The following is a 25,435-nucleotide window of genomic DNA, read 5'->3' as shown; positions in this document are numbered from 1 at the left end:
CAAAGGTGGTGTAAAATATGAATTTGATGTAAAAGGAAAGTTCTGTTCTAAAGTGTATAGTAGTTTAGGAGCTCAGAACATTTGATAACTGTAATTTTAAGTGGACAAAAGTTACTGTTAAAGTATCTTTCAGTATGAGAACCAGTGCCTGGGCAGCATCATTTGATGGAGCAGTTTCTAAAGAGCCCAGCAGGCAGTGGGGCCATTGCAGGTGATCGTGTGGCCTGGAGAAGACGCTGCTCATTGGCCTTAGTGCTCACTCCGGGATGCAGCTTCATGTCCTTCCTCAGCTTGCCTCTGAGCAGTCATTATCATCAGTGCTTTGGGAGAAAAGGTGGAACCTCTTTGCCATTCCCCCGACTGGGGGAGAGCCCAGCCCCACTCTCTCGATCTTATTTTTGCTTGTCAGTCTCATCACCATGACCCCTGAGATTCCCTCGGGTTCAGGATGTGCCTTAGTGCCCAGGCCCTGTGCATACCTTCCATCAGTACCCTTGAGTTTCTCCCTTTTCCTGGGCTGGCCCTCTCTGCTCTGCTGGGAGGTCCTAGATCAGTCTGTCTATTCCAAGCCCCTCCATCCCAGCATCATCCGGGGTTAGATCCTTAAGGCCCCTCCCACCTGCAGCTCCAGTGTTTCTACCCTGACAGGTTCCAGGTGGAAGAGGCAAATGAAGCTACATCTTTAGAGCACCTGACATAGAATTGGGAATACTCTTAGTCCACATCAAAGAATGGGAAGAGTTTGACCTGGAGAGTGCTGAAGATCTCAACTGGTACTACTACCACTATCACTTATTCTCACAAACAGAAAAACTTTATGTAGGCAGGGAGCTGGGACAGAATCAGGCTGCCCAGCTCTGGCTGTTCCACCGAACCACCTGCTAGGAGACCAAGCAACCTGATAAGGAGTGGCCTCCCAGGTGCCTTCTGGTGCCTTAGAGTTTCACACAGCCAATATGGGGATGTTTTAACTGATTCCTATCATTCTCCTCCCTTCCCCCCTATTGTTTGTAGCACAGGTGTGGAATCAGACTGACGGGTTCTAAAAGTCCCAGCTCTCCCACTGTCATCGTTGTGGGTCAGGCTGGGTAGTTAGCTTCCATGGCCTGGGCTCCCACATCTGCGTGGGGTCTGAGGACTGAATAAAGTATGGAGTTCAGCATGATGCCTGTTGTGAATGTCATCACCACCATCAGGGTAAATACCAGATTGCTGATTCTTCCCTGGGGGAATTGGAGACTGGGCTGAAGCCTTGTCCTTTTCTCTCTGCGGTTCTTCAGCTGCGCAGGGAGGCAGGGTCCTAAAGAAGGGTGCTCCCTGCCCTCCAACTTGGTCTTTCATACTCTAATTCTGAACCCATTCAGTGTGCCAAAGACCTAGCAGACATGGTCCCTACAGGGCTGATGTCGGGAGCTTTCCTTGCCAGCCTTAGGTTGGGGGCCACAGCCCTGCCTTTGAATTCTTCCTCAGAGGATGAGGCTAACTATTTCCCAAATCCACTTTCTAAACTTGATCATGCTTTTCAGTGATGCAGATTTCCAGGCCCAGTACCAAATCTTAATCCAAATCCAGGGCCTGGGCTCAGGAGTCTGCATCTTTTATCACTCCTACCCTGACTTCCTTTTTAATACAGGTATTTCCTGGTCCAAATATTAAGAAACCTAAGAGAGTGGGTTGGAGGGTCTCAGAAGCTGCAAGCCTGACTTCAAAGGGCTCCTGGAGGCCTCACTGCAGCTCCCTGTGGGTGGGAACAACTCCCATGACCAGTCTCGGGCCCATGCCCAGGCCAGCTTGGCCAGCTCCAAAGCTGCAGAATTCTCTGCTAACAGGACCTGCTGCCCAGGACCGAATTCTCTGCTAACAGGCAGTGAAGCCTGACTCAACAAATCTTCACCTTGGCCTTTGGGGGCAGTGGTCACATCAGGCCCGCCAGGAATACCTGGCATTGGGAGGGCCTGTAGAGGTAAGTGCCCTAGTAAGGTTTTCCACTTTCTTCAGGAGCCTCCCTACCCAGGGCAGCAGGAGGGGCACGAAGGGTAGGCTTCTGTCTTCTGACGTGGCCCTGCTGCACCTGGGCTGCCACTAGTTGCGACCAACGTGTGTGGTGTTTTCCCAGATTGCTGTGGAAGATTTCACTTGTTGCCAGCACAGAACTTGTCATGTATTTCAGAAATCACACAGTAGCATCAACACTGGGAATAAGCCTAAAGCCCTCAAGTCAGTCTCCTTAGCAGCCATTAAAAGAAAACAGTTTTAAATTAAATTAGAGTACCCTCGTGCATTGCTGGTGGTATTGTAAATGATACAGCCACTGTGGAAAACAGTCTGGCAGTTCTTAAAAATTTTGAACAATTGCCATATGATCTAGCAATACCCAAAGGGATTGAAGCAGGGTCTTGAACAGATATCTGCACACCCATGTTCATGGCAGCAGCATTCATAATAGCCAAGGATGGAAGCAACCCAAGGGTCCATTGTTGGATGAATGAATGGGTAAACAAGCTGCAACATCCATACAATGGAATGTGATTTAGTCTTCAAAAGGAAGGAAATCCTGTCATGCTACAGCAGGGATGAAAATTAACATCATGCTAAGTGAAATAAGCCTGTTACAGAAGGGCAAATATTGTATGATTCCACTTGTATATGAGATCCCTGGAGGAATCAAATTCGTAGACATGCAGAAGGGGCTGGAGGGAGGGGAAATAAATGGGGAGTTAGTGTTTATGGGGCAGAGTTTCCATTTGGAATGTTGAAAACTTCTGGAGATGGGTGATGGTGATGACACAACAATGTGAATATGTAATGCCACTGAATTGCACTTAAAAATGGTTAAGATGGTAAATTTTGTTATATATATTTTAAAAACCTTAAGACAGTAAAGAAATGGCCTGTAATTCTGCCATCCAAATAGCCCTGTTAACACAAGTATTTGTTATATAATATAAATTGTTGAAAAACAAAATTCAACTGAGTGAATTTAAAGATCTAATAGGCTTTATTAAAGCAATTCATGAATCGAGCAGCATCTCATCCAGAAGGGCACTCGGAAGGGCTGTGCAAAGTAGAAGGTTTTTATAGGCAGAAGGAGTAAAGGGACTACTGACAAAAGAAAAGGAAGGATTATTTTGGGGGCTGGGACATCTTTCTATGGGGGAAGAGAAGGTGAGGGTTTTATCATGCAGATTGCTGTTCAGGGCCCATGTGACAGATTACTGGTGCTTAACCAGAAAATTCCAGACTGGTTAAGATTATGATTCTGGGCCCAGGCCGGAGTGGTAAGGTGATTGAGTGTGGACTTACGAACCAGGAGGTCACAGTTCAATTTCCGGTTGAGGCACATGCCCCCCCAGTGGGGGGCGGGGGGGTGCAGGAGGCAGCTGATCAATGATTCTCCTCAATGATGTTTCTCTCCCTTCCTCTGAAATAAAAATATATTTTAAAAGAAGATTTTGATTCTAGGAGAGGTTAAAAGCAGTTAGATCAGGTATTGAATCTAGGTTTAGTGTCATAGGCTTTTAGCATGAGTGATGCCATTTTGTCCCTCTGTTTTTTCTCTTAGCAAAATGAACACATGGTTTAAAAAATTCAGAGAGAGGTATAACATTTAAAATATATCTACTTCCCAATCTCTACTGAATCCCTGTCTCTGCAAAATAAGTTTCTGTACTATCTTTAGAAAAATGGTATTGAGCTTTTAACTAACGCTGTGTATATATAAAGTATACCAAAGTGGTCATGCTGTACACACAGCGGTGTCAATGTGCTCTTCCTTGTTTGTTCTGACAATTTCACCGAATCTCATTCTGTGGATGGCACAGTTTCTGTAACCCGTCTGCTTTGGTGGGCATTTGTTTTGTTTTGTTTATTTGGTCAGTAGTTTGCACTGTCACAAACATGTTTGCATAATATTCCAAAGACATGCAGAGGTCAATTCCTTATAGTGAAATTTCTGGGTCTCAGAATATGTGCTTTGAGGTTTCTGTGAGATTGCTCCCCAAAAAAGATGGGAGTGCCTATTTCCCACAGCCTTGCCAATGCTGGTGTCACCAGCATTCTTGTTTCCCCCCAGTCTTAGATGTGATAAATACTCGATCATTTTGATTTGCTTAAGCTGCTATTTCTTGAGCACTCATCTGGGTCAGGCAACGAGGCAAGCCCTTTGCCTATGTTATCACATCCTTAGCCTCACACCCTGAAACATGGGTGGAATTAGACCCATTTAATAGATGAGCAAACTGAGTCCCTGATATGTTGGCTGTTTTTGTCTGTCTGGGATTTTTTTCCGCTGGAGCTTCAGTATGTTCTTAACTGACCTCTACACAATTTTATAGGCTGTTAAAGGGAAAATAGCTGACTTAAGCACACGTCTGTGCTCTTCAAATCCAGCACACAGGCTTGTGGTTTTAAAGGCTGCCAAACTGTGTGGCAAGGGCAGCACCATCAGGACACAGCTCTCACTGGCCATTTAAATCTCCCGGTGTTTGTCACTTTATAAATAACCCTCTGGTGACTTGTGTTCACAGCCCTTTCCTTCTTTGGGTAAATTCCCAGGAGGAGGATTTCTGAGTGAAAGGGTATAATGATCTTTTTTGGAACTTCCAAGGGAGCTGGCCAGTCCTTTCTCTGCAGTAAATCTGTAAGCCCAGGCTGCCCTGTGGCCTCCACCGGCTACCCCAGTGAAGTGGGACTGAAACTCCCACTTCACGTCCTCTTGCTGGAGCTGTGAGCTTGTGGACTCTGCCTTCACTTTCTTGGGCCTTTGGAATTTGGGGTCCCTTCCCCCATAGGATGGCCCTTGTCTCTGGGTTGGGGAGTGTTTTCTGGACTGAGTTGGGATCTTGCCTGCTTCAGGGGAGGGGGAATGCTGGCTGCTTGTATCCTCTCTGAGTTTCCATTCTTCAGGAGAACTCGCACTTTCCCAGTAGGAGGACTGAGCCTCTCAGAGGGATGGCCTCTCTCCACCACCAGATGGAAGCCTCAGGTCCATGGTTTGTCGCTGCCTGTGTGGTTGTGGGCAGCTCCCTTAGCCTGTCTGTGCCTCCATGTTCCTTTGAAAAAGTACTCAGACAGCCAGGTCCCCTTTCCCTGTTGTCGGGTATGGGGGCTTTGTGGGAGGGATGTTAGCACTCAAGCGGTGGGGTTGGGGGGTATAGGAGGGGAGTGGCCCTCCAAGGTCTACATCTTGTCCCTTTGGAGTCATGAGCCTTGCTTTCTGGCCCATGGGCTGGGCCCCCTTTGGTGCCGGATCAACAAATTTGCCCTGAGGCCCTCTTAGTGCCAGGAAAATTATTAATTTTTGGATCATCTTTCACCCATGACTTCTTTCCACTTGGCCTGTCACCCATCTCCCTTATCAGTCCCTTGGGGCAGTGAGGATTTTGTCCAGAAATTGAGTGGGAATGGCAGCAGTCAGGGATCTGTCCTGAGAGAGGCCTCTGCCCTCCAACTTTGGTGGTGCCCAGACTAAATCCCCATCCTGGATGGGCTGAAACAAGCTAAGCTGACTGACTCCCAAGGCCCCCACAGGCTCAGGCTGAGCCTGACTGTGTGATAGGAAGGGACAGAGATGACCCTTATGCACTGTCCCCACCTGGAGCTTTTTCTGGACTGTTGGGCATATACTCAAGTCATCCATGTGTTGACCAGGCGGGCATCTTCCATCAGCTAAGGGAAGGCCAGCGGGAGCCACCTTGGAGGTCAAGGTTGTGTCGAGACCCCTGAGGAGATCCAGGAGGGTGGCTTTCCTACACAATAATTCTCCAGTGTACCAGGGCCCACATGAAGCTTATTTCGAGGCCAGAGAAGTAGTTCTTTTATTTTTTAATAAAAATGTAAAGCCCTAGCTGGTTTGGCTCAGTGGATAGAGCGTCAGCCTGTGGACTGAAGGGTCCCAGGTTCGAATCTGGCCAAGGGCACATGCCTGGGTTGAGGGCTCAATCCCCAGTAGGGGACCTGCTGGAGGCAGCCAATAAATGATTCTCATCATTGATGTTTCTCTCTCTCCCCTTCTCCCTTTCTCTCTGAAATCAATAAAGAAATATATTTTTAAAAAAATGTAAAATTTGTGAAATATAGCATACTTTATGAAAGTATATGAGAACATATGTAGTGTTTGAAAAGTCACATAAAATGCACCTATACACTCCACCATGACAAGAAATAGAATGTTTCCACAATCCCAGAAACCTGCTGTGTGCTCAAACCTGATCACATCCTATTTCCTCTCTTCCCACCCTCCTCTGCCCCTACCCTGCCAGAGGCAACCATTATTCTGAATTTTGTTTTTAGACTTTATTTTCTGACCCTGGATTCTTTTTTTTTTAAATATGTATTTTTATTGATTCAGAGAGGAAGGGAGAGGGGGAGAGAGAAACAGTGATGAGAGAGATTTGCCTCCTGCACACCCCACACTGGGGAACGAGCCCGCAACCCAGGCATGTGCCCTGACCGGGAATTGAACCATGACCTCCTGGTTCATAGGTTGACTCTCAACCACTGAGTCACGACCGGTTGGGCTGATCTTGGATTCTGTGAACCTTGTGCAAATGGTGAGCTCATTTTGTTCACCTGTAAAATAATACTGTTCTATTTTTAGTTTTACCATGTTTTTTTTATCCTAAACACTTTTGTTTGCTTGTTCTTGAACTTAATGTACAGTCTTGTTGCCTGTACTTCAGTATATCTTTTGCTTATTTAAGAAATTGATTCATATTAATGTTGCTATAACTCATTCATTTTTTAGTAATAGACATTCTTTTTAGAGTAGTTGTACATTTACAGAAAAATTGAGTGGATAGTACAGAGAGTTCCCATATACCCTACCCACAGTACATTAGTATGGTATATTTCTTACAATGAATGACTAAGATTGATACATTAATATAAGTCCATAGTTTATTCAAATTTCCTTCTTTTTTACCTAATTTTTTTTAAAATGTATTTTATTGATTTTTTACAGAGAGGAAGGGAGAGAGATAGAGAGTTAGAAACATCGATCAGCTGCCTCCTGCACACCCCCTACTGGGGATGTGCCCGCAACCAAGGTACATGCTCTTGACCGGAATCGAACCTGGGACCCTTCAGTCCGCAGGCTGACGCTCTATCCACCGAGCCAAACCGGCCATGGCTTACCTAATATTCTTTATCTGTCCCAGATCCCATCCAGGACAGCACATTACTTTTAGTCAGTATGTCTCCGAAGGATTCTTATGGCTGTGAAAGTTTCTCAGACTTTCCTTGTTTTTGATGACCTTGACAATTTTGAGGAGGGTTGGTGAGGTATTTTTTAGGCTACTTTATTTTTGTTATTTATTTATTTATTTATTTATTTATTTTTCAATAGCATATGTTTACTCCTTGTTTTTTGTTTTTTAAATACATATATTTTTTATTTCAGAGAGGAAGGAAGAGGGAGAAAGAGAAATATCAATGATGAGAGAATCATTGATTGGCTGCCTCCTGCACACCCCACACTGGAATCGAACTTCGGACGCTCTATCCACTGAGCCAAACTGGTTAGGGCTACTTTGTTTTAATAAGAAATCAGATATATACGCTGTAACAAGAGTTGTGATAGTTTCCACCAGGTTTTATTCATGAAGTTGATGTACCTTATCACTCTTGCTACTGTCATTGGCTTATTTTTGTTGTTTTTTAAAAAATCTTTATTGTTGAAAGTATTACATAAGTTCCCTTTATTCTCCCATTAACCCCTTATAGCCTGATCCTGCCCCCTGCCCCAGGCCTCTACCACCCTATTGTCTGTGTCCATGGGTTGTACATATATGCTTACAAGTTCTTTAATTGATCTCTTGCCACCCACTCACCCACCCCTGCCTCCCCTCTGGAATTCGACAGTCTGTTCCATGCTTCTGTGTCTCTGGATCTATTTTGTTCAACAGTTTATTTTGTTCATTAGATCCCACATATGAGTGAAATCATGTGATACTTGTCTTTCTCTGACTGGCTTATTTCGCTTAGATTAATACTCTCCAAGTCCCTCCATGCTGTCTGAAAGGGTAAGAGATCTTTTTACTGCTTCATAGTATTCCATGGTGTAAGTGTACCACAGCTTTTTTTTTTTTAAATATATATTTATTGATTTCAGAGAGGAAGGAAGAGGGAGAGAGCTATAGAAACATCAATGATGAGAGAAGAGAGAATCATCAACTGGCTGCCTCCTGCACGTTGCCCACTCAGGCATGTGCCCTTGACCAGAATCAAACCCAGGACCCTTCAGTCCGCAGGCTGACGCTCTATCCACTGAGCCAAACCAGCTAGGGCTACCACAGCTTTTTTATCTACTTGTCTGCTGATAGGCACTTGGACTCTTTCCAGATCTTAGCTATTGTAAATTGTGCTGCTATGAACATAGGAGTGCATACATTCTTCCTGATCGGTGTTTCGTGTTTCTTAGGGATATGTTCCTAGAAGTGGGATCATTGGGTCAAATGGCAGTTCCATATTAAATTTTTTGAGGAAATTTTATACTGTTTTCCATAATGGCTGCAGCATTCTGCATTCCCACCAGCAGTGTACTAGGGTTCCCTTTTCTCCACATCCTCACCAGCACTTGTCATTTGTGGATTTGTTGATGGCAGCCACTCTGACAGGTATGAGGTGATACCTCATTGTCGTTTTAATTTGCATTTCTCTGATGATCAGTGACTTTGAGCATTTTTTTATATGTCTCTTGGCCATCTGTATGTCCACTTTGGAGAAGTGCCTATTTAGGTCCTTTGCCCATTTTTTAATTAGATGGTTTGTCTTCCTTTTGATGGTTTGTATGAGTTCCTTATATATTTTGTTTATTTTCCCAAATATGTTCTCCCTACAGTGGCTCCCTTTTCATTTGTTGATGGTTTCTTTTGCTGTGCAGATGCTTTTTATTTTGATGAAATTCCATTTGTTTATTTTCTCCTTAGTTACCTTTGCCCTAGGAGATGTATCCGCAAACATATTACTATGAGAGATGTCTGAGATTATGCGGCCTATGGTTTCTTCTATGGTCTCACGACTTACATATAAGTCTTTTATCCATTTTGAGTTTATTCTTGTGTATGATATAAGTTGGTAGTCTAGCTTCATTTTTTTGCATGTATCTGTCCAATTTTCCCAACACCATTTATTGAAGAGACTGTCTTGGCACCATTGTATGCTCTTGCCTCCTTTGTCAAATATTAATTGAACGTAATGGCTTGGGTTGATTTCTGGGGTCTCTATTCTGTTCCATTGATCTATATGCCTGTTCTTGTGCCAATACCAGGCTGTTTTGATTACAGTGGCTTTGAAATATAACTTGATATCTGGTATTGTGATTCCTCCTACTTTGTTGTTTTTTCTTAAGATTGCTGCGGCTTTTCAGGGTCTTTTTGGTTCCATATAAATTTTTGGAGTATTTGTTCTAGGTCTGTGAAATATGCTGTTGGTATTTTAATAGGGATTGCATTGAATCTGTAGATTGCCTTGGGTAGTATGGACATTTTAATTACGTTAATTCTACCAATCCATGAACATGGTATATTCTTCCACTTGTTTATATCTTCCTCTATCTCTTTTTTTCAATATCCTATAGTTTTCCGAGTACAAGTCTTTTACCTCCTTGGTTAAGTTTATTCCTAATTATATCACTTTTTTGTTGTTGTTGTTGCAATGGTAAATGGGATTGTTTGTTTAGTTTTTCTTTCTGAGAATTCATTATTGGTGTCCGATTTTTGGGTGTTGATTTTGTATCCTGCTACCTTGCCAAATTCATTTATTAAATCTAGTAGTTTTTTAATGGAGTCTTTAGGGTTTTCTATGTACAATATCATGCCATCTGTGAATAATGAGAGTTTTACTTCCTCCTTTCTAATTTGGATGCCTTTTATTTCTTCTTCTTGTCTGATTGCTGTGGCTAGGACTTCCAGTACTATGTTGAACAAGAGTGGTGAAAGCGGACACCCCTGTCTTGTTCCAGTTCTTAGGGGAAATGGTTTTAGTTTTTGCCCATTGAGTATGATGTTCGCTGTAGGTTTGTCATATATGGTCTTTATTATTATGTTGAGATATGATCCCTCTATTCCCACTTTGATGAGTGTTTTTTATAAAAAATGGTTGTTGGGTTTTGTCTAAGGCATTTTCTGTTTCTATTGATATGATCATGTGATTTTTGTCTTTCATTTTGTTTATGTGATGTATCACGTTTATTGATTTGCAAATATTGTATCAGTGTTGCATCCCTGGAATAAATCCCACTTGGTCATGGTGTATGATCTTTTTAATATATTGCTGGATCCAATTTGCTAATTTGTTGAGGATTTGAGCATCTATGTTTATCAGGGACATTGGTCTGTAATTCTCTTTCTTTGTAGTGTCTTTATCTGATTTTGGAATTAGGGTAATGCTGGCCTCATAAAAAGAGCTTGAAAGTGTTCCTTCCTCTTAGACTTTTTTGGAATAGTTTGAGTATAGGTGTTAGTTCTTTGAATGTTTGGTAAAAACTCCCCTGTGAAACCATCTGGACCAGGGCTTTAGTTGCTGGGAGTTTTTTTGTTTTTGTTTTTTTTAATTGATTCAGAGAGGAAGGGAGAAGAAGAGAGATAGAAACATCAATGATGAGAGAGAATCATTGATCGGTTGCCTCCTGCACACCCCCTACTGGGGATCAAGCCCACAACCTGAGCATGTGCTCTTGACCAGAATTGAACCCGGGACCCTTCAGTCTGCAGGTTGACGCTCTATCCACTGAGCCAAACCAGCTAGAGCTGCTGGGAGTTTTTTGATTACTGCTTTTATTTCATCAGTTGTTATTGGCCTAATCAGGTTTTCTTATTCTTCCTGATTCATTTTTAGGAGATTGTATTTTTCTAGGAATTTGTCCGTTTCATTCACATCATCCAGCTTGTTGGCAAATAGTTGTTCATAGTATTTTCTTATAATTCTTTGTGTTTCTGTGGAGAGGAAGAGAGAGAAACATCAATGATGAAGAGAATCATTGATCAGCTGCCTCCTGCATGCCCCACACTGGGGATGGAGCCTGAAACTCAGGCATCAAGCCATGACCTCCTGAATTCTGGATTGATGCTCAACCACTGAGCCACACTGCCCGTGTGTCTTATTTATTTTTCACTGCTATATGATATTCCACTTACAGCTATAACTCGCATTTTGGTAATTCTGCCATTGATGGACCCTTAACTTGTTTCTAATTTTTTGTTTCAAATGCTGCTGCTTTATATATTTTTGTATGTCTTCTAGTATGCATAAGCACACATTTTTGTAGGGTTATACTCAGAGGAGGAATTAATGGGTGTAGGGTTTGTGTATGCTCAATTTTACCAGATGTTGTAAGAAGTTGTACAAATTTGTATGTATGCCTGAAGTTCTTTTTTCTACTTCTTCACCGGCATTTGATGTTATCAAATCTTAATTTTCTCCAGCACAGTGGGTGTGAGAGAACATAGTGATTTCAATTTACATTTATGTTTTAAAACAAGATTGAACATCATTTCATATGTTTAGGAGCTATTTATGCTTCCTTTTCTGTGAAATTCCTTTTTCTTGCCCACTTTTTTGTTGAGTTATTATTCATAGTTCTTTATATACTCTAGATATAATTCAGAATATGAGTTGCAAATATATTCTTCTAGTTTGTGGCTTGTTTTTCCATTCTCATATCTTTTTAAACAGAGGCTTTCATTTTAATGTAGTTGAATTTATCAACCTTTTTCTTATTTCAAGTTAAACATATTCTCCCAATATGTACAACATAAGATAGGGATCCAATTTTATTGATTTTTAAAATTTTACATTTAAATATGCATAATTGCTGGTTATTGAAAAATTACTTGCTTTCCCACTGAGCTGTGATGCCAGCTGGGAGTCCCAGATGAGTGCTTGTTTCTGAGCTCTTTTTTCCCCACCAACGGTCAGTGTCTCTATCCCAAACCCACTGTCTACATTATTACAGCTTTATGAAAATTATTGATATTTGGGAGAGCAAGACCCTATGACTTTAACAGTGCTTTGGCTATTCTTAGCTCTTTGTACTTCCATAAAATTGTTACTTTCAGATGGTCTAATACATTTTTAAGTTAGATTCACAATTTACAAAAGGGCATATGGTGAAATTTCCCCATCCTGCCCTTCTTCTCTCAGTTCCCTCCTCAGAAGCAGTCATACTTAACTAGTTTCTTGTGCATTGTTCCAGAGATAACCTGAAATTGCATAGTTTTGTGTGTATATTACCACACTCCTTTTTGTAGTTGCACAGTTCGTCAGCAGAGTATGTAAAATCTGTTTTCAATGAAATCTTTCTTTTTTTCTTTTTTAAAAAAAATATATTTCATTGATTTTTTACAGAGAGGAAGGGAGAGGGACAGAGTGAGAAACATCAATCAGCTGCCTCCTGCACACCTCCCACTGGGGATGTGCCCGCAACCAAGGTATGTGCCTTTGACTGGAATCAAACCTGGGACCCTTCAGTCCGCAGGCCGACACTCTATCCACTGAGCCAAACCGGTCAGAGCTGAAATCTGTTTCTTAACAGATTCTGATTTATTACATATCCAAAAGATATAAATGTTAAGCTTTGTACATTTTTAGTACTGAATCATGCATTTTAGTTTCCAAAATACAAAATATTTATTTATTTATTTATAATCCTCGCCTGAGGATATGTTTTTATTGATTTTTTTTGAGAGAAACATCCATGTGAGAGAAACATTGGCCGGCAGCCTCCCGTACATGCCCTGCCTGGGGATTGAACCCTAAACCTAGTTATGTGCCCTGACCTGGACCCAAACCTGCCATCTTTCAATATACAGGATGACACTCCAACCAATTGAGCCACTCAACCAGGGCACAAAATACATTTCATAACTTCTGCTAATTTTGATGGAAAAGCAACCAATCTCAACATCCTGACACTTCCTGGCTATCTGCTGGACCTGTTTGTGTCTCTTCCTGAATCACGTGAGAAGCACAGACTGCTTTTCTAAAGGAGAACATCTGGGTCATACTTGAGTCAGGAATAACATATTTACTACATTCTTACAATGTACTTTCTTACAATGTTGTTATAGGTAATAGCATCTGAGGTTGTCTGTCATCTAGTGTCCTATTTGTTCCTTTAGCTTTCTTTCATTTTTTTTCCTTCTGTGGATTTGTTAGTCTTGCCTCTGATTACATACCGACCAGTGTGTCTGCATCTGAAGCTAGCCAGGGTCTATCTCCTCCCACTCCTCAGATCACTTAGATTGTTTACCTCCGACCTTCCAGAATTTCCCTTCGTATGAGTCTGCTGATGAAGAACTCTTGGTTTGTCTGAAATTATCTTTATTTTACCTTGACTCTTTAAATACTGTGTATTTTCTCCAGGTTTGGAATTCTACATTGCCAGTAATTTATTTCAGCACATTTTGCTGTTTTCTGGTCTCCACCGGTTGTTGTGAAGTCAGCAGTGACCTGTCACCCTTTAAAAGTAATGCCTTTTTGCCCTAGCTGATTTGGCTCAGTGGTTACAGCATCATCCCGCAGACTAAAGGGTTGTGGTTCAGTTTTGGTCAAGGGCACGTACCTCAGTTGCAGGCTCAATCCTGGCCCTGGTCAGGGTACCCTGTGCGGGAAGCAACCAATCAGTGTGTGTCTCTTCCATCTGTTTCTCTCTGTCTCTCCCCCTGCCTTCCACTCTCTCTGAAGATCAATGGAAAAAATATCCTTGGGTGAGGATTTTTTTAAAAAGTAGTGTAGTGTCTTTTTTATTCCCCTCTGTTACTTTTAAGATTTTTCTCTTTGTTTTTGTTTTTCCATAGCCCAGTATACTGTGTCTAGTTTTATTTTTTTATTTTATTGATTTTTTACAGAGAGGAAGGGAGAGAGATAGAGAGTTAGAAACATCGATGAGAGAGAAACATCGATCAGCCGCCTCCTGCACACCTCCTACTGGGGATGTGCCCACAACCAAGGTACATGCCCTTGACTGGAATCGAACCCGGGACCTTTCAGTCCGCAGGCCGATGCTCTATCCACTGAGCCAAACCGGTTTCGGCTGATTTTTTTTTTTAAATAGTTTTCTTCTTTGTGATTTGTTGGGATTCTTGCATCTGTGTATTGCTCTCTTACCAGTTTAAGAAAATTCTCAGCCACTAATTGCTTTGAATAATAGCCTTCTCATTCTCTTGTCTTCTGAAACTATGATAAAATGTATGTTTTGTCAGCTTTCTCAGTCTACTGTATTCTTCAGCTTTCCTTTTTTCAAGATCCCCATGGATAAGGGGGGACTACTATAAGCATGGATGTTTTATGACCTCTCATACTTCCACCTCACTCAGGTGCCTTGTTTTCTTGTGTACCTGGTTAACCTTCATTGCGTGCTGCTTTGAAAAATAAGTGTGTGGACCTCCCAACACATAAAATGAAGGTGCTGTCCTCTAGAAGGTTTACATTTATCTGCCTGGTGCTTAGGGGTTTCACAGACCACGCCTGGGATAGAGTTTGGGCTGACAATTCTGTCGCCAGTGTTTACGCTCTCTCCAGGTGGGTATGTTTTCCTGGTTCTGCTCAGCACCAGGGCAATGCTGCCTACAGGCTTCTGAGTGTTGGGGAAGGGAGGGCAGGTGCACTGCTGGTTAACTCTTCCCTGCTGGTTAGCTCTTCCCTGCAGTATTAGTCTTTCAGGAGACTTCCCACTTCAGGTGGGCCCTGGATTTTGATTTTGCCTTTTGTGCTCTGTGAGCTCTCAAAACCTTGCTTGTTTTCACAGCTTAGTTTACTAAGAGAAAAGTGACCTTGATTCTCTCTCTTGCATTCTCTTAGATTTTGGCCTGGATATGTACCATTTTGTAGTTCTTTGATGCTTCTATGAGGATTTAAAAAAATATTTATCCCAGCATTTTAAAATAAACTTTGAACTTTAGAATATTTTTAGACTTACGGAAATATTGAGCAGATCATCCAGAAGGTTCCCATATACTCCAGACTCAGTTTTCTCTTTTATTAACATTTTACAGCTATGGTACCTTTGTCACATTATTTATACATCATTACAGGTCAATATTTATATGTTATTACTTACTAAGCCCATAGTTTATTCAGATTTCTTTAATTTTTGCTTCTTTCTGTTCCAGGATCCCATCCAGTATAGTGTTACATCAGTCACTGCGTGTCCTTAGGCTCCTCTTGGCTGTGAGTTGCTGATTTTCCTTGTTTTTGATGACTCGGCAGTTGTTAAGGAATGTCAGTCAGGTATTTTGCAGAATGTCTTTTCGGATTTGTCAGATATTTGCCTTTGATTGAACTGTGGTTATATGCTTTGGGGGAGAGGAAGCTCGCAGGTAAGATGCCTTTCTTTTCACTTCCGATATGGGACGTGTTCTCTGGATGGCCTCACTTGGCTGAGGCAGTGTCTGTCAGGTCTCTGCACCGTGGGTTACTTTCCCGTCCACACTGCATGTACAGCTCACACTTAAGGAATAGGGAGTGATGTGTCCCTTCTTGAGGGCAGAGGATTTATGTAGAAGTCTTCTGTGTGGGACATTTCTAGTCTCATTTATGTACACTATGGACTCATGGAAATGTATTTTATACTTTGGGTTATAGTCCAATGCCACTTTCTCAGATTGCTCCAACTTTGGCCATTCAGAGCTTTTTCATTTGGCTTCTGTGTCTCTTTGACATGACCACATCATTGATTGTTTTGATTTTTGAGCGCTTCCTTACTCACTGGCACCAATGTTCTGCAGGCACATGCTGTCTGTTTTCTACCCCAGCCCTAGAACCAGCCATTTCTCCAGGGAGGCTTGATTCCTTTTATTGGAGAATGGTGTTAGAAACCTGAAACTACTAGTGCCCTTGCTCTCACCCCTCAGTTGACAGTGCAAGGAAATACAGGCAGTCCTCGGGTTACATTGGACTCGATGAACGCCATTTCGTGGTTACGTCGCCATCTCCCATTTATTTATTAAAAAAAAAAAGTTCCGTCATTTTGACGTATGTACGTATGTTTTTAATTATTTGTTTACCACAAGTAAAGGTCAGGAATTGTTATCATTCTTTTACAATTTTTTTACTGTTTCACTTCATTACTGCTATGTATGTGCTCCATTTGAGTGGCGTAGGTGCTTATGTAGGTGGGTTCCAACTACATCGCACCATAGGAACGGATTTCCGACATAACCCGAGGACTGCCTGTACATATTTATATACACATAACTAGAAATAGTCCTGTATGGAATCATCTATATCAAGCTAAATATGAGTTCATCCTGGTGTCTCCAACTGTAATTCATTACTGCATGGATCATTCTAGACTTCTCCCCTTGCTTATTTGTAACCTCCCACTCTAACAGTGAGAAACCTGGTGCCCACCATCTGCCATCTGTATCACAGTGTTTTCAGTTTTTCTCAGCAAGCATTGATTGCTGGGCACTATTAACTATCTCCTTTTTAAAGCCAATGATAGAATATTATACACTGATCTGCACTTGAGTCTTTTACTGGGCAGACAATATACACTAGACACTGGTTCACACAGATCTACCTTGTTTTTGAGGACTATATAATATTCAAATGCTTGATCAGAGGTTATGGATGTTCAAAAATATCACATTTTGTCAAGTTGCCCTCCAGAGATTGGGCCAATTTATATTCTCACCATCAGCACAAGTACTTGTTTTCCTAATGCCAGCTGCAAAGGGGAGAGATCAATATCAAAGTTTGATCTTTGCCAATCATATGTGAAGGGAATATGCTCTTTGTCATGCACAGCAAATCTCTTTTCCTAACTCTACAGAGGTACAGTCTACTCTGGAATTTTTACATTTCTATATGAAATTTTTACATTTTTATATAATCTTTCAGGATTTTGTTCCATGCCTAGAAAGGCTTTTCTTCTTCCATGTTTTCTCCTGGTACTTTCATGCCTTGCTTTTTAAATCTCAGGCATACAAACAGGCACAATGAACACCTATATACATAGCAACGAAGCATTGAGAGGCGAAGCCCTGACCACCTGCCCTCCTCCCACCTCCCTTCCTCCTGGAACTAACCACTATCCTATCACCTCCCCTATAGCTGGTGTCTTTGAAGTTGTTACTGATGGGTTTGCTACTAGTCCACTCGGAGCTGAGGAGTTTGCACTGGAAATGTAAATCCACCTGTGGCTTAGTTTAGCTGACAGATGTGCTAAGGCCAGATTACCTATTACATGGCCCTCTTGTTTTGCATATTTTGAAGTTGATACACGCCACACATGGTTTCACTGTGCAGGGAGATTCATCTCTGTTGATACCTCCCAGTTTATTCTTTTTCGTTGCTGCAGAGTGTGATTTTGATGTGCCTGAAATGTACTTTACCAACAGCAGCAAGAAAATGGTTATTTAGGTTGTTTCTAATACTTTTCTTCTATAAACATCTTGATAACAGTGTGAAAAATCCTAAGGTAGGAGTGGACCTGCTGCTGGGTTGTGTATGAAGAGCATCTGTAAATTTACCCAGTTGTTCTGCAATGTGAGGGCCCATTCTCCACACCTTAGGTAAGATGTCAGTTCCCCTTCTCCCCCCCGAATTAAACTTTCCTAAGAACCAGATGTTCCTTCCAATGGATCCCATATGACAGTTGCTTTTTTGTTTACTCCTAGGCATTTTCCCTTGTCTGATGGCTATGACTCTCCAGAACAGTGCTAAGTAGTGGGCAGTGGTGGATGGTGAGTGATTCTGGTGTTTCAATACTTCTGGCTTATTTTTCATGTTAGAAAATGGGAGTTATAATCTGGATGTTAAATTTAATTAAATGGATGTTCCATGTCTGTAGAGTTGATAGGGCTTGTATTTATTAGCTTTATAGAATCATCCAACTATTCTTACATTCCTGATTCCTTTTTCTTTTTTAAGTGACAAAAAAATCATCTTAGGAAATTTATAACAGAGAAAACCCCCATGCATATCCACCCCTGGCAGATAAGCACTAAATAACCACCAAATGAATGAATTTCAGGACTTCCTTCAGTCCTATTTCAGTTCTATTTTCTATATTAACAATAGGAAGGTAGAATCATCTCTCTACTGCTACACAGTCTCTAAGCCTCCCACTTTTAAATCGTTAATTATCTCTGAAAATTCCACTGATGGGAGACAGTAGAGCCAGGGCAGGAATATTTTATAAATCTTATCACACGAGCAGACCTTCTACCATTCTGCTCTCCAATAACTTACCGCCCTTCCTTTTATCCACATGAGGGCAAAACTGCTCAGGGCTGCAGGCCCTCAGTGCACATCACCCACCCCTCTCATAGAACAATCAACACCACACTGTGAACTTGTAGGATAGATTTATTTACCTGAAACCAAGTCTGTGCAATGCTTGTTACCAGCACAGAAATAAACTGATCTCTATTTACAGTCTAAAGTCAAACATGCGTTGTGATAAATTGACATTTAGCATTTTATTAAGATAAATGCATCACGATATTTGTATTGCACCAACATCTGTCTACTGCTTCTGATTTCATTAAATAAGTTACACTTAATACAGCGCAAAAAAGCTGTTTGCACACTCAAAATTTAACAAGTTATAAACTGGAGGCCTACATTTTAACCATTCAACACCTGTAGTGTTCTCAATAAATTTATAAATAAGCAAAACTGTACAGGGCCAATTAAAAAGTAGCATGTTTCAATGACATCTGGCTACTTACAACTGAAGGCATGCATTACAACTGAATATTGAATATCGTACATTTATATAAGGTATGACATTTTGGACAGAGAAGCATGGAGACTTGGCTGATGGTGTCTAAGTTCTTGGATAAGGTTTCAGAACCCATTCTTCTTGTAGCAAAGAAATTTTCTGGAGAGGCTTTCTGATTCATTAAGCTAAATTGTACATTTGTAATTATTACTTTGATTTAAAAGCTAAAAATCTCATTGGTAATACACATTTCCTCCACATAACACACAATGAGTTGGGGGCCTTTTTCCTACTTTTCTCCCCCCGCCTCCCAACTTCAGTCATGCAGAGGGCTGGTAGATGTGTTGCTAAAAACACACATGCACGCAACCGAACACCCTTACATTTCTGCAAAATGGCTTAGGAAGCGGTTACTCCAGTATTGCTGAAAAGGAAAGAAAGAGGAAATCAGCTTTATGAAACATGGGGAGGAAATGTTAGAATAACTACTTAAGACTAAGATTAATAGTGATAGATGAAAAGAGAATATTCAGCTTGATCTTTTTAAGATTTTAAGACCAGCGTTTCTGATCACTGTCCCTGAGTCACTGCCCACACAGGGTAGCATCTGGAAACACTGGCTTGGCAATGTAAATCCCTGGTGTCATCTGCCTACATAGCAAAGCTCCCTGGCTCACAGGAGAATCCCATCAGGCAGATGCTTAATCGCTTCAGGTGTTACAGGGGTGAGATGGGCAAGAGCAGGACAGTTTTCAGTTAGCAGTGCAGGGATATGAAGCAGAAGTGAGCAGTGTGGCACTCAGCGCCAAGCCTCTAGCTTCCTCCTCCCCATCCTTCCCCAGGGGCAGGCCCAGCCCTGCCTGTTCCCAGGACAAAATCCTGTACCTCAGCTGCTTATCACCATTCCCTTCCAAGAAAGAGGCCCGGTGGTTTTGACATAATTTGGTGGTTAAATTTAAAAGGCAATGGCCAACTTAGCTCGGTAGATGCAGCAGGCTGTGGGTAGGTGCTTGGCAGACACTGTGCTATCGCTTGCGGCCTCATACTGCTGAGGGATGCCTACCACAGACATCCAGGGGCCCAAGGCCCCAGCTTGAGGGTGATGTGGTAGCAGCTGCTTGTGAGGGAGACTGGCAGTTGCCTTGTCTGTGAGCTCACGCTCTCCTGATAGAACATGAATGTATTATCTGTATTTTAAATGCAGAACAAGCTGCTGGAGTGGTGCCCCAGGGACGGGATTGTCCTCTTCTGGGCAAAGCTGTATCCGAAAGGCCAGGTGAGCATGGGGTGGCAAAAAGCAGAACACTCTAATGGGATGGGCCACAGGCCCATAGGGAAAGTGTTTCAGGCAGGAGCTGCCTGGCAACACCTGCATGGTGGGTCTGAGGAGGATGCTGCCCCATCCAGTTACTGATGGCGGCAAAAGCAGTGCCTTCCTGTTCGGTGAGGAGGGGACTGGGTGGCTGCCGCTCACTGCAGGATGGAAATCTGAGGCCATGGGTGTGCCCACAGAAATACAATTGCTGAGGAGGCCTGCTGTGGAGCAGACACAGGGACTCAGCTGTCTGGGTTGAAGGAAGTGGGTGCCCAAACCACCTCCGTGGGCTGGATAGGCCTGAAGCTGAGAAACTACCAGGCAACACCAGCCCAGGGCCATCTGGGGCTGTGCATGTCTCCCACAGCAGCCCACAGCATTCAACTGACTTTGTAAAGGCCACTAAATCAAGGAACTGAGTCAGTGAACGTTGACTGTTTGGTTAGTTTGGTTTCCATTGAATAACACACCACCCAACAAACTCAGACATCCTGTTTTGGTTTGTAGCCAAGACATACTCCTGGCATTTGATCCACTCGGCCCTTTTCTTTTTACCACTCATGATGCTAAAATGGGCAAAACTACCCCCCTACATTATTTGCCAAGCAAACCAACCTCCCTTTTCTCTGAGAAAGGACTCTGCATTCAGTCAGTCTCCACCAAGCACTTGACCTCCTGACGCTCAGACCTCTGGATTTGGCAGCAGCACCTCCTCATCCTGCCTGATACCTGCTAACTTTCCCCCTAAACGGCCAGCCCTTGCATCACATCTTCTGGTCCAGCAACCAGGGCCCAAACACCTTCACGAAAACACTCAGGGCCTCACAGGGAGGAAGCTGCCAACCCACTGAACACAAGGTGCTTCCTAGGCCTCCTTCACCCTGGCTGATAAGGCTGGTTGGCTGCTGCCAAGCAGAGCCCTGCCCTAATAACTGTGCTTGAATGTACCCTGCAGAGAGAAGACAAGTCTCAGCTGCAAAGGATGTGACCCAGAAGATGAAGAAAAGTGGTCTATTTAAGAGGAACCTACGGATATGTGAGTTCACTGATTCAGTTACTTGCTTTCACTAGCTTTTTGCTTTTTAATGAACCAAGCTTCTGGGATGAGTCCTTGCAGCTAACAAAGATCAAAAGAATCACGATTTTTTGTGAACCTTCTCTCAGCACTAGCAAAGGCACAGCTCCCTCACAAAGCCTCGGTCTCACCAAATCAGAATGGGCTTCTCTTCCTCCAGGCCCTCCCCAACCAGTATCTGGCCATGCCACCATCTGAGGCCGCTGGCACAGGTAGCACACATATGCCCCCTGCTCTCAGGGACAGCCACAGAGCACAGCAGTGCCTGACACATGGGGCTTATTCACTAGTGTCACACGGCTAGCTCACTTGGTAGCAGTCACCTTCAGGTTAAAGCATCTGAATTCCAGGGAATACTCACGTTAGTTGATGGATGTTGGAAGGCATTGGAGGAAAACACCACAGTTAGGACTGTTAATGACTTATACACTGTTGGTAAGACTGATCTGGAACATGCATCATAGTATGGTGGTGGTGGTTAGTGCCACATTCAAATAAAAATAGTTCTATACAATATGTTCATTTGGTCATGTGCTATTTACAGATTTTACAAAACACATACACGCACATATACATACACACATTTGCCCTTATGTTCTCTACACCAGGCCAGCAGAAACTTGCATAAAATGAATCACAGATGACAGTGCCTATACATTAAAAAATAAAATTCTTACAACTACCTATGCAGCAGAACAGGATCCTTCTTCCCCGTGAGTACAGTAAAACTAAAGGTCTGAGCTAAGAACTTAAGAGAAAGTTGATAATTCAAGCTAGGCCATTTAAGAGTTAAAAACAAGGCAGTTATTTTTCTGTCCATTTAAAATGTTTTATTTTTTAAACTAGATTGTGAAGTGCCGCTGAAATAGGCAATGTTGGCAAAACAATGTCTGTTACAATAAAATACACTAGACATTTAAATAAATAACCTTAAAAACTATGTGAGGGGACATGAACCCAATCAAATCTGGAACAATGTTTTCTGCACAAGCGAGACCAGGCATACCTCTTGTTAAGACTGATGTAAACAGAACCATCGAAAGAAATCCTACAGGAGAAGCAGCCGAGCAGTGTGGGATCAGGGCCAAGAGTGGGGAGGGGTGGAGGTGAACCAAGAGGGTGAGGGAGTGGCAAACCAAAAAATACTGACTGAGGTAGCAGTACTCTGCCCAGTGCAGAAAAATTGGCTTATGAATAAAAATTAGACTGTGATCTCAGATTAAATCCAGATGATCATGCAAAAGACACAATACATGCTATATCATTTTAGAAAAAACCACACACATTCATTTCCTAAAATCTGCTGCCAATTATTTGCTGACAATGTCTGCTGGCTCAACATTTTTTTTTATACAAGGATGAGTATTAAACAGAACACTGTACATGCTTTGTCATCTACAAAAAAATATTTGCATAAAATAGTGTTAGTTCTCTGTACATGTCAATGGACACTTTAATTATGTGTATAAAAAAGGAAAATCTTGCCCCACTGGAGTCAGAAAAAGCAAAACAAAATCTAGAGTATGAAACCTCCTTCACCAGCCAATATGTTCATGTGAAAATTCAGCAGAAATAGACAGTTGCTTTAAACAATAAAAAAAATTAATTGATTAAGTTAAACATCTTCTTTATGTAAAACTGTCAGTCAAGACCAGAACATATCACTAAAGTTAGTGTCTGTGCTATACACCCAGATCACCAGGGGCATTGCGAACAGCACAAATGGCCAGGAAATCCCATCGGTGCATGCTGAGAATGAGCAGGGTTTGGTGGCAGGCTGCACACACTCTTTACCAGGTTCCAGGTAGTTGCGGGCCACAAACTTAAGTGTCTCGTCCATTAGAATCACAGGCAAGGACATTTTCAGCACCATCAGCCACTGGGTCAAATTCAGTGGTGTGATCTGGAAGATAAGCTGAAACACAGAAGCCTTGTCAAGCCCGCAGCCTTGCTGAAGAGGCAGCCGGTCCCCAGCCTGGGTCCCACCACTACTTACTGGCAAGGGTTCCACATAGAGGATTAGGAAGTGGAGCGACATGGACAGGCAGATGGAACCCACGAGCCAGATGTTCTCCCAAGGGGGCATCCTCAGCAGGGACTGGTTTTCAGACAAGCTAGACAAGGAGAGGTAAAAAGGCCCGTGTCACAAGTTCAGAAATACGCTTCAATAAGCAGCAGCTAACTTGGCATTACCCACTGACCTAATTCTACGGACTAAAGTTTCTACTGTAACAAAGTTAAGGAAGAATGTCCAGATGTAGGACAAACTTCCAATTTTAAATCTAGGCTTTGGTCTCAAAGCTACTACTCAATTGCCCTCAACACTTAGGCTATTTCTGAAATTTCCATTTTTGTCACTGGCTTAATTGGATGAGACCATTTGTTGCAATGCTAAAGGGGAAAAGCTCCTTCCTTCCCTGTGGACACTGGCATACAGGCGTCCTCCCCTGTCTCTCAAGGACACATGACGGCTCTTACACGTTGGAAGCAGGTGCTGCTTGTTCTTTCTTTTTGGGAAGGAAGAGCTTTCCTGTGATCAATCAACGATCACACACACACACACACACACACACACACACACACACAATCCCACAGCGCCCAGCTTGCTGAGAAGATTCACTGACCTGTTGAGGGCGTTACACATCTCTATGGTTACTAGAACAGAGAGTGCCATTGTCATCGGGTACGGGGATTCAAAGATTGCACAATCCACACCTTCAAAATCTGGGTTGTCCTCTTTACACTGTAGGAAATGACTCTGCAACAAAAGCCCAATGATCAGCCAAGTACATTTCCTAAGTCCATGCACCAATTCCTTAAATCTAAAACACAGACCCACATAAGACCTCACCCTATTTTCCAGAGAAGCCAGGTCCTTCAGAATAATCTTTAATGCAACTGCAGATTGTTTGAGCCTTAAGATTATCTGACAGGCACCCAAACCACAGAAAGTTTAACATTGTTTGGGCTTATAACACTCTCCACCTAAGGCACAGAAAGGAAGATGGCTACATACCAGCTGGTAGAAGGACACTCTTGGACCGCCGTCAGCAGCAACGAACCACCATGCAGCAGCACCCACAGTAGCAGCGCCAACATAACCTGGGAACAAACATCACGACAATGACACACACGGGGTTTGCAGCCTGCAGCATTCACTGTAGCTGCTGCCTCGTGAGCCATTCACCAGGACAGATGAAAGACAAGGTATGTCAACAATAACTGAAACGCCTGTGCAAAAGCAGCTGGACCGAGGCTTCTGCAAGGAGACGGGTCTGTGGTACAGAAGAACCAGGCAGCCAGAGTTTGTGAGGAACTAGTTCTGGTTTGGTAGTAGGACCTTTACCATAGCCATGCCCTTCTCTAGTCCACAGCCAATACACAGTAAGGCTGCAGTTATGTGTTCTACAAAAAGGGCTACACAGTGTAGTAGGACCAGATTACACCATCACGACTTTTAGGCAAACTGATACCATCAGCTGTACACTAATTTATATTAATTTGCTCCATCAAAAGCCTGGCAGGACCGTTCGTTATGTGGAAAGGCTATCAGAGCACTCAGTGCAGAACACTGAGCAACAAACGGGGCAATACCTGAAGGCGATTCTGGGAACCATTCCCCCATTACTTTTTAATTCAGCAAGTTTGTTACACAGAAGCAACAAGGGGTAGTGGAAAACACAGGGCCTTGAGAATAAGAGAATGTTCCACTGTGGTAGCATCCACAAAAGATTTCAGTGCACCCACCCTTTTACCCAGCAAGGAGCAGGTGCCCAGAGATAAGGCAGCTAGCTATACATGTACTGATGCGGGTATTACCCAGTATGGGTATTACCCAGTATAGGAAGAAATACAGAAGGACACAGGGTTGTGCAGCGTGCCATCACTTGAGAAAATAAAGACAAAATCTATTTGCTACAGCTCCTCTGGAAGGGCACCTGAGAAACTGTTACCACTAGAGGGGAAATGACTGACCAAGAGCCTGCCCACTTGATGGCAGGGTGTGCTTTTTGAATTTTAAGTCACCTTTCTATGGAGCCCTAGGGAAGTTGTTTAACCTCTTTGGGACTCCCTTTCCTAACCTATGAAATGGGGAAGAGAACCAGCACTTGGGTCAGGAGGATGAAGTCTAAATAGGTGACATTTGGAGAAGAGTCTGACCTGTGGCCAAGCTCCATGCATTTACCAACCACTGCTGATGGGCACACAGGTTGGTCCCTTTTCTCAATGAGGGAAAAGGGTCTTCATTCTTCTTATCTTAGTGATGTAAGGCCTGAGTCGTCCCTGTATCCCTTTGTCCATAGGTTAAATCTGAAAACCTCACAAGGATGAAGATGCTAAAACAGGGACTAACTTTACTGTAAATTGAGTAGCA

The 25,435-nt window shown here is 42.7% G+C and overlaps 2 protein-coding genes across 3 annotated transcripts in view; one reads left to right on the top strand and one right to left on the bottom strand.

Annotated features, from left to right (window-relative positions):
- The window catches only part of ANAPC7 (anaphase promoting complex subunit 7), a 44,964-nt gene extending 20,861 nt beyond the window's left edge, over positions 1-24,103 (top strand). The window contains exons 11-15 of the transcript XR_002831707.1: positions 17,407-17,516; positions 17,622-17,687; positions 19,875-19,946; positions 20,941-21,021; positions 24,051-24,103. The gene's annotated coding sequence lies outside the window, so the exon portion shown is untranslated. The remainder of the gene's footprint in view (positions 1-17,406; positions 17,517-17,621; positions 17,688-19,874; positions 19,947-20,940; positions 21,022-24,050) is intronic.
- ATP2A2 (ATPase sarcoplasmic/endoplasmic reticulum Ca2+ transporting 2) overlaps positions 18,295-25,435 on the bottom strand; it is a 51,945-nt gene continuing 44,804 nt past the window's right edge. Inside the window, exons 14-18 of one of the 2 annotated variants that reach the window (XM_023762678.1) lie at positions 24,077-24,162; positions 23,685-23,818; positions 23,057-23,174; positions 21,422-22,975; positions 18,295-19,094 (exon numbers count right to left, since the gene is read on the bottom strand). In XM_023762678.1, the coding sequence (XP_023618446.1) occupies positions 22,706-22,975; positions 23,057-23,174; positions 23,685-23,818; positions 24,077-24,162 (608 nt within the window). In that variant the 3' untranslated portion in view covers positions 18,295-19,094; positions 21,422-22,705. Of the gene's footprint in view, positions 22,976-23,056; positions 23,175-23,684; positions 23,819-24,076; positions 24,163-25,435 lie in introns of both variants that reach the window. The other variant, XM_023762679.1, reaches the window with a different exon arrangement.

The sequence above is a fragment of the Myotis lucifugus genome, unplaced genomic scaffold (assembly GCF_000147115.1).
Source record: "Myotis lucifugus unplaced genomic scaffold, Myoluc2.0 scaffold_256, whole genome shotgun sequence".
In the NCBI taxonomy this organism is placed as follows: domain Eukaryota; kingdom Metazoa; phylum Chordata; class Mammalia; order Chiroptera; family Vespertilionidae; genus Myotis; species Myotis lucifugus.
This window is presented reverse-complemented; position numbering and strand designations above follow the sequence as displayed.